Here is a 10,000-nt window from a genome sequence, read left to right on the forward strand (position 1 = left end):
CACCTGGACCCCCCCCTGGGAGGCCCACAGAGGCCTGACCCTGACCCCCCTGAACAGTACACTCTGTCACTCACACCTACACACTCAAGTACTGTATACGGTGTATTAACGCACACACCGCTACCCATACACACACACACAGACAGACACACACACACACTCACACCTACACACACACGTACTGTATACGGTATATGAAGGCACGCACACACACACACACACACACACACACACACACATACTGTATAATAGGAACGCACACACCACTACCCACACACACACACACAGACACACACACACACACACCTCTACCCACGCACGCACACACGCTCATGCACACCTCTCTCTCCAGCTAAGGCTTGAGGCAGGACTTAAAAGGCCAATCAGTCTGGATGCAGCAGGCCAGGGTGACGGGCTCGGTCTCATTAGCAGCAGGTAATGAGGGAGGGAGAAGGAAGCAGGGAGATGAATGGCCGGGCGTCAAGCAGGGTGAGGAGAAAAGTAACTCTGCCCAACTGCTTCTGTGGTGGAATATTAGCTGTCTGGGCCGATCGATACAAGTTCCCTTTGGCCAGAAGTGTTTCAGGACTACCAATTAAACACAGGGAAGAAATTAGTGGGAGAAAGAAAAGTGGGAGAATTGCGTGCGTAGAAAACAGACGACTGTACAGTTCTAATACTGGTGCTCTTCCTCAAAAAGACATTTATAGGAATTGCTCTGAAAGCAGAAACAGACCCCACCGCTATACCCTGCGAAACACCAGCCGGGGGGGGGGGGGGGGGGTCGTCAGTGTTGTTGTGAGCGGGATACCACCCGCAGTGCCGTCGATGCCGTCCAGGACATTTTTCACATAGCTTGGCGGGAGGGTTCGTGTGAAATAATTTGCTAACGCACCGGTCCCATCACCCCTAAGGAGAAACAAATGGTCCAAGAGCCAGACAACTGCAGTGCCTCTGGAGTTAGGCTATATGAGGAGGTCTGGAACACGCCGTAGTGCATTCTGGGTAGGATGGCTGCCTAATCCGAGGGGGGCTTGAGTTACGTGAGTCGAGGGCTGCCGTCGCCAAGTACTGCTGCTGGTCACACAGATAGGCGTAGGCACACGCACACGCACATACACACACACACACGCACACGCACACGCACACACGCACACACAGGAGAATTCACAACACCCAGTATTGCGTGTTACGATATCCTCTTACAATACTATTAAACTAGAACTTCATCGTGACTGACAACGTTAGGAAGTTAAGTCCTTGTGAGCGGAGTAGATTTACACCAGTAAAAGTGCACTTAATAGTCCGGACACTACAGGACACTACAGTAAGTATGCAGACAGGCTACAGGACACTACAGTAAGTATGCAGACAGACTACAGGACACTACAGTAAGTATGTAGACAGACTACAGGACACTACAGTAAGTATGCAGACAGACTACAGGACACTACAGTAAGTATGCAGACAGGCTACAGGACACTACAGTAAGTATGCAGACAGACTACAGGACACTACAGTAAGTATGCAGACAGACTACAGGACACTACAGTAAGTATGTAGACAGACTACAGGACACTAGAGTAAGTATGCAGACAGACTACAGGACACTACAGTAAGTATGCAGACAGACTACAGGACACTACAGTAAGTATGCAGACAGACTACAGGACACTACAGTAAGTATGCAGACAGGCTACAGGACACTACAGTAAGTATGCAGACAGACTACAGGACACTACAGTAAGTATGCAGACAGGCTACAGGACACTACAGTAAGTATGTAGACAGACTACAGGACACTACAGTAAGTATGCAGACAGGCTACAGGACACTACAGTAAGTATGTAGACAGGCTACAGGACACTACAGTAAGTATGCAGACAGACTACAGGACTAGGGCTGTTACGATTATTCGACGTCGTCGACGTCATCGACTACGTCAATACGTCGGTTAGCGTAATATGCGTCGGTTAGTCGTAAATAAACAAAATGGCGTTTTTTTTTAAACCTTTATTTTACCAGGCGAGACAATTAAGTGTATGAGTGAAAAATGGATAGCTACTAGCTAATGTTACACAAGCAATGTAGCTCACCACAGTTCGTATGTCTTGTCTTCTGGTGTTAGTAACGTTAGCTATGTAGCTGGCTAGCTACGGTAGCCTATTGTCATTGTGGTGCGAGCACCTACTGTACGTTATCTAGCTCGTAGCTCGCATGCTACGTTAGCATCAATTTAGCTAATCATAACATAGCAGCGAGAGTAACGTTAGCTAGCTATGTGTTGTGGTGATGGATAGACTTCTAAATGGCCATGTTGGCATTCAAGTTGGCTAAACATAGCAGTGAGGTGGAGACAAATACGTTTTTTTTTTTTTTTTTTTTTTACAGTACAAAAATTATCGTTAGACTTATCGATAAATTAGTCGGTAGACTAATCGAATAATCGATAAAATAATCGCTAGATTAATCGTTAGAAAAATAGTCGTTTGGGACAGCACTAGACACTACAGTAAGTATGTAGACAGACTACAGGACACTACAGTAAGTATGTAGACAGACTACAGGACACTACAGTAAGTATGTAGACAGACTACAGGACACTACAGTAAGTATGTAGACAGACTACAGGACACTACAGTAAGTATGCAGACAGACTACAGGACACTACAGTAAGTATGCAGACAGACTACAGGACACTACAGTAAGTATGCAGACAGGCTACAGGACACTACAGTAAGTATGTAGACAGACTACAGGACACTACAGTAAGTATGTAGACAGGCTACAGGACACTACAGTAAGTATGTAGACAGACTACAGGACACTACAGTAAGTATGCAGACAGACTACAGGACACTACAGTAAGTATGTAGACAGACTACAGGACACTACAGTAAGTATGTAGACAGGCTACAGGACACTACAGTAAGTATGTAGACAGGCTACAGGACACTACAGTAAGTATGTAGACAGACTACAGGACACTACAGTAAGTATGCAGACAGACTACAGGACACTACAGTAAGTATGTAGACAGACTACAGGACACTACAGTAAGTATGTAGACAGACTACAGGACACTACAGTAAGTATGTAGACAGACTACAGGACACTACAGTAAGTATGCAGACAGACTACAGGACACTACAGTAAGTATGCAGACAGGCTACAGGACACTACAGTAAGTATGTAGACAGACTACAGGACACTACAGTAAGTATGTAGACAGACTACAGGACACTACAGTAAGTATGCAGACAGACTACAGGACACTACAGTAAGTATGTAGACAGACTACAGGACACTACAGTAAGTATGTAGACAGACTACAGGACACTACAGTAAGTATGCAGACAGACTACAGGACACTACAGTAAGTATGTAGACAGGCTACAGGACACTACAGTAAGTATGCAGACAGACTACAGGACACTACAGTAAGTATGCAGACAGACTACAGGACACTACAGTAAGTATGCAGACAGGCTACAGGACACTACAGTAAGTATGCAGACAGGCTACAGGACACTACAGTAAGTATGCAGACAGACTACAGGACACTACAGTAAGTATGTAGACAGACTACAGGACACTACAGTAAGTATGTAGACAGGCTACAGGACACTACAGTAAGTATGTAGACAGACTACAGGACACTACAGTAAGTATGCAGACAGACTACAGGACACTACAGTAAGTATGTAGACAGACTACAGGACACTACAGTAAGTATGTAGACAGGCTACAGGACACTACAGTAAGTATGTAGACAGACTACATGACACTACAGTAAGTATGTAGACAGACTACAGGACACTACAGTAAGTATGTAGACAGACTACAGGACACTACAGTAAGTATGCAGACAGACTACAGGACACTACAGTAAGTATGTAGACAGGCTACAGGACACTACAGTAAGTATGTAGACAGACTACAGGACACTACAGTAAGTATGTAGGCAGGCCTAACCCTACAGTAAGTATGTAGGTAGGCCTAACCCTACAGTAAGTATGCAGGCAGGCCTAACCCTACAGTAAGTATGTAGGCAGGCCTAACCCTACAGTAAGTATGTAGACAGGCCTAACCCTACAGTAAGTATGTAGGCAGGCCTAACCCTACAGTAAGTATGTAGGCAGGCCTAACCCTACAGTAAGTATGTAGGCAGGCCTAACCCTACAGTAAGTATGTAGGCAGGCCTAACCCTACAGTAAGTATGTAGGCAGGCCTAACCCTACAGTAAGTATGTAGGCAGGCCTAACCCTACAGTAAGTATGTAGACAGGCCTAACCCTACAGTAAGTATGTAGGCAGGCCTAACCCTACAGTAAGTATGTAGGCAGGCCTAACCCTACAGTAAGTATGTAGGCAGGCCTAACCCTACAGTAAGTATGTAGACAGGCCTAACCCTACAGTAAGTATGTAGACAGGCCTAACCCTACAGTAAGTATGTAGGCAGGCCTAACCCTACAGTAAGTATGTAGGCAGGCCTAACCCTACAGTAAGTATGTAGGCAGGCCTAACCCTACAGTAAGTATGTAGACAGGCCTAACCCTACAGTAAGTATGTAGGCAGGCCTAACCCTACAGTAAGTATGTAGACAGGCCTAACCCTACAGTAAGTATGTAGGCAGGCCTAACCCTACAGTAAGTATGTAGGTAGGCCTAACCCTACAGTAAGTATGTAGGCAGGCCTAACCCTACAGTAAGTATGTAGACAGGCCTAACCCTACAGTAAGTATGTAGGCAGGCCTAACCCTACAGTAAGTATGTAGGCAGGCCTAACCCTACAGTAAGTATGTAGGCAGGCCTAACCCGACACGGACAAGAAAGTGGAGGGGAAAAACAAACATAGCACTGCCATACCTTGTGTTCTTCTTCTGTGGGGCGCCTATTCCACTGTGACCGGGGGGACTTGCATATCGCGCTGTGAGACTGTGGACAGAGTAGAGAGAGAGAGAGAGAGAAAGAAAGAGAAAGAAAGAGAGAGAGAGAGAGAGACTGAGACTGTGACCACGCATAAGGAACGGCCCAAGGGAATCTTGTTCAAACTGTGGCATCTTTTGAGATGCCCCTTCTAATGCAATAAGTGGGGAGAGTCAGCAGTTCAAGGCACGTGTGTGTCTGCCGGGCCGGGGCGGCGACCACGAGAGGCTGGCGAGAGACAGGAAAGAGGAGCGCACGGAACGCAAGTAAACCCATACCTCGATTCACGTGACGGAGGACGCCACCACCTTATTACCACGAGTGTTACTTACGGGCACGTAACAGGCGTTCACCGAATTATCATCCGCCTTCAAACTGCCAAGCAGCCTCTCCCTCTCACTCCTCCCCTCCCCTCCCCTTAAAATGCTCCGAACACCCTTCTGATTAATTTGCGAGGAACGTGGAGAGGAAAACACATGATTCTAAAAGGCGGGAAACAAACGAACCCAACAAAAAAAAGAAGTAAAAAACCCAAAAAAGTAGAAAAACACGAAGGATTCCTGGAAGCAAAGTCACAGTTTTACAACAGGACACTCATTCACTGAGTCATGTTGAGAGAGCGGTTGGTCACCGCCTCCTCTTACCGCCTCCCCGCTCCTCGTGTTTAACAGGAAATAGTTAGAGACAGAACTCACACAGGATAAAAAAAACAACTGTGCGGTTTACGAACAAAGGGATGCCGTTTAATCACCGCGTACGCAACTTGTAAACAGAACAAGGTCAGTGCCAGGTGGGCTGGGGGGAGGGATGAGTGACTGACTCTGAAGACATGTGCTTCTCTTCCATCACCAGACTGCTAAACAGACTCTCCATTCAGGCCTCTGTTGCTGCTGCTGTGATTAAACACCTCGTTTGCTATTCCGTGACTGTAGGTTGTCATTACATTATGTACCAGGTGCGTGTTTCATTAGGAGAGGAAGTGCTAACGGATAGACAGCACAGAGAACGCGTGAGAAACACACAAGTGACTACAGGTAGAAGTAGACAGGGATTGGTGCTGGGCAAAAATCACAGAACACTTTTCTAAGCGTACAGAGGGACAGTTTGTTGGGAGACGCTTCTTCACGATCGCGACACGCTAAACATCTAGGTCGTCTCACATTCACGGGTCACTTCCTTCCTTTCAGGTGTGACAGGAAGAGGAATGACAGATAGTCACAGGAAGTTGGAGGGAGAAAAGAGAAGCTGTGAGAAGTGAGTGTCTGCCTACGCTAGTTCTCCCTGTACTATGTCTCCCCGAAAAGAAAGAATTTCACTCAAATATTTGGACAATATTTACTTCGTCCATCCAATACTCCTTTTAACAGGAGAGTTAACAGCCGATTGACGTGGAGAAAGACGGCCGTGTCCCCGCCATTAACCCAGCCTTTCTCAGAGGACGCTTCTTCCTCAACATCGACGGAACTGTCGAACTACAAAACTTTTCTCCACTTTTCTCCTTTTAAATTGACTTTTCCAATTCCCTCCTTATATTAGGTTCCACAGCGGAGCGGGCCCCCGTTGTGAGCAGCTATTAGCGAGAGCAAGACGAATGTTGCGTAAGGCCGGAGGTATGGTCACCAGAATAGATCACAGGCTTACCAGGCCGGAGCAACTATAGCTGCTACCATATATCGGAAAATATACAGGAGGCCCCCCCGTGTAACTCAAAGCAAAGCTGACAGGAGTGTGTGGCGCACATTTTTCACGGTGGGCCAACTCACCACCCCCCCTATAAAAAAGTCCTGGAAGATGAAAGCTCTGGTATATTCCTAGCCTCAAGTATTTATGCAACCCACGACCTTTAAGATCTGATCATGTGGAACAAAGCCTCCACATATGAGGGCAAGATGCACTAGACTCGATGTTCAATATGTCAGCTCAAACTGAGTCAAACATACATCAGCTGAGTGCAATCTAATGTACTGAGACCACGGCCTTGCATGTACGCTACACACGGGAGCGTCATAATGGACGACTGTCGCTGCCCTATTAGATAGAAGCGTTGGTTATCTGTGCAGTGGGCTCTATACAGTCCCCCAGACCCCCCCTGTTGACAGCGTGTATTAAGATGTCCTCCCTGCAGCAGATCCAACACAGATAAATGAGATGGGGCCTTTTAACAAGGCTAATCAGTGTTCAGCATTCCATCTCTGTCGCTGTCTTTCTCTCTACCACTGTCTTACTGAAACACACACCGACACATACAGGCACGCACACGCACACACCCTCTACGCACACACACACACACACGCACACACACACACACACACACACGCACACACAAACGCACAGACCCACTAAAACGAAATCGTCAAAACAGACAGCCTCACAACTACAGTCAACAAACCGACAATATAAAGCCAAAGAACAAACCAAAGCAATCTCTGTATTCAGCCACTAAAGTTCACCAGGTCAACCTTCTCGCCAAAGTCAATCGTAACTTAATAATCGAATAACGACTTAAAAAAACAACCGGTAACAAACAGAAACAGCATCACACGTGAGCAATAGGTGCATGAAATTAAAAAGGTGGCGGGGGAATCAGTTACTGTACCAGTTCATGACGGCATCCACACAGACGCCTAGTCCAACAAGCCGCTCGTTTGTCGAAGCGTCGACTTCAAAGTGAGACAGTCAGACAGGAGAAGATACGGCGATACAACAACAACACAGGCGACCTGACAGCCAGGCGTACGCTGCTCAGTGGCGTTCTACCCTACCTAGGACTCTCAGGCTTGGCTCTCCCGGTGTGCGAGGGTTTCCCGCAGGGCAGACGGCTGCTCCTCTCCTGGGGTTTGGCAGTGGGCAGGCGGGAGCGCGAGACGAGGGGGTCGACTGGCTCGCCACGGGACATGCTGAGGTAAAGTGGGAGGAGGCGATCGCTGGCCCTGCTGTCCCCTAACCTTCTACAGTAGAGAACCCCCCCCAACCACACACACACATCCCCCCCCACCCCCACACCCCCCCACCCGCCCCCCTCTGCTTCCCAGGCTCCTGGGTGTCGCGCCCCCCCACCAATTGAGTGGAGTTCCCCTTGAGACACACACACACACGTACACACACGTACACACACACACACACACACACACACACACACACACAGAATGCTTGGCTTGCTCACATTTACAGTCGCAGCGCCGGGTCTTTCTATAGCCGTCACCTGCTGGAGCCCTGTTTCAGCATGGTCGGTGTCTAGGGGTCTAAGAGGAGGGGTGTGTGTGTGTGTGTATGTGTGTGTGTGTGTGTGAGAGAGAGAGAAAGATAATTGGGTGCTTAAAAAGCAACTCTCTTCTTCATTGTTGGACTGAGACTAAAGCCTTAGATGGTATTTCTGTCTAAGAGATCGAGACACAAAACAACCTGGGGGCGGTCATGTCTAGGTTATTTCTAGATGATAGACCCTATGTCCTCCAGGCAACAAATCACAGAGAACAAATCGTCCCCTCCAGGCTAACTTACCCACGTATCGTTCCCACACATACGGTAGTCCTCTACTACTAAATACCTTTCAAGCCTCAAGGTTCCTTTCTAATGCGGCGCGATTAGAACGCAAATTAAACCCTTTTTGACCGCGATTAAACCCTTCTGCGCCGTGCCTGATGTTTGACACACGCAGTCCCGCAGTCTGGCCCGTCGATGCTTCGTTCTAACCAGAGTAACACGACAGTATCTCCCTCACCATATCTGGTATCTTCTACCATCTGAACCACCACTGCTGCGGCCACTTTCCCCCCATAGAGGACAACAACAATAGCTTCCTTTATCAGTGATAGGCCGTGAAGCATCGCCTCCACCGTGGAGGCCCTAAATAACCCTAGCCTTGATTCAGTTATCACCCCAGGGGAGGAGGGTGTCTACTGGGCAGATGGACCCATATCGTGATATTAGAATGATAAGGTTCTATCTCCGTTTAGGGTAGTTCAGAGATATTGAGCGTCAACGTTTTTACATTCCATTATGTTTTGTGAGATGGAACCTTTGTATTTTATGAATTACTAACTCAAAAATGTCAACATTTTTTAAAAATAACACCACACAGGCATTAATAAACACCTAATGGATCAGATTATGTAAAAAACTCAATTTTGACAAAAATGGAGATAGAACCGTATAATTCTAACGTCACGACATGTATGGGTCTTTTTGGAACCGGGTCTCCATAGGTCTCTGGCCCCCCACTCCTGATGGGTGACATCACCCCCAACACTGCCGCGGTGGCTTGCCCGGAATGCGGTCAGCGGCCTTGTGTTGGAGGCCGAGGGCGGCGGGGGTCTCGACAGCACCTGTCGCTTTGCCACGAGGGGTCCCGGGAGCTGAGGCAAGGAATGGGGGGCAGCTGTGCCTTTCTGCTGATGCCCGCCCCCCCCCACACACACACATACTCACAGCCAGGCTAAATCGCACCACTCAGCTACACCCCCCCCCCCCAGCCCCCCCCCCCCCCCCCCCCCTCTACTCTTGCATTGCTAACAGTGACCTAGTGGATCAGCACTTAGTCGAAATACACCACACACACACACGCACACGCACACACACACACACACACACCCACACAGGGTGGTAACCGGATCGGACCAGGGGAATGCCACCCATGTGTGGTATGTTTTGTCACTCTTCAGATGCTTCTCTCAGGCTGGACTGTCTATTTACATCACAAGGCTCCGTGGCTCACGCTTTCCTGCTTTTATTGCTTGTCTGGGTGTGGTGTCCACTTGCCCTACTTCTGCAATGATGAGCTAATGCTCCTCTGTATCAAGGGTTAACCACTCACTTCATATCTAATGGCAGTTGTATATTATTGACCTATCCTACAGAGGGCCCTGGACAGTCTGGACAGATTGATGGCAGCTGCTGGCCTGAAAAAATCAGGTGTAGTGCTGAGGCACAAACATGTACATTTCAAGCCTGCAAACTGTGACACTTTAAACAAATGTGAAATAATACTATTGTGCAATATGACAACCCTAGTTAACTATCTGTACAGTATAGTACAGTGGATAGTGTACATAGCCTCTATTTATGTAAACCAGC

At 47.8% G+C, this 10,000-nt stretch overlaps 1 protein-coding gene across 1 annotated transcript in view; it reads right to left on the bottom strand.

Annotated features, from left to right (window-relative positions):
• Positions 1-10,000, bottom strand: part of nav3 (neuron navigator 3) — a gene marked incomplete at both ends in the record, with an annotated part of 108,884 nt that overhangs the window by 91,697 nt on the left and 7,187 nt on the right. Inside the window, 1 exon segment of the mRNA XM_080538546.1 lies at positions 4,868-4,936. Within this exon segment, the coding sequence (XP_080394672.1) occupies positions 4,868-4,936 (69 nt within the window).

Source organism: Nansenia antarctica (assembly GCF_963989245.1).
Source record: "Nansenia antarctica genome assembly, chromosome: 8".
Lineage (NCBI taxonomy): Eukaryota > Metazoa > Chordata > Actinopteri > Argentiniformes > Microstomatidae > Nansenia > Nansenia antarctica.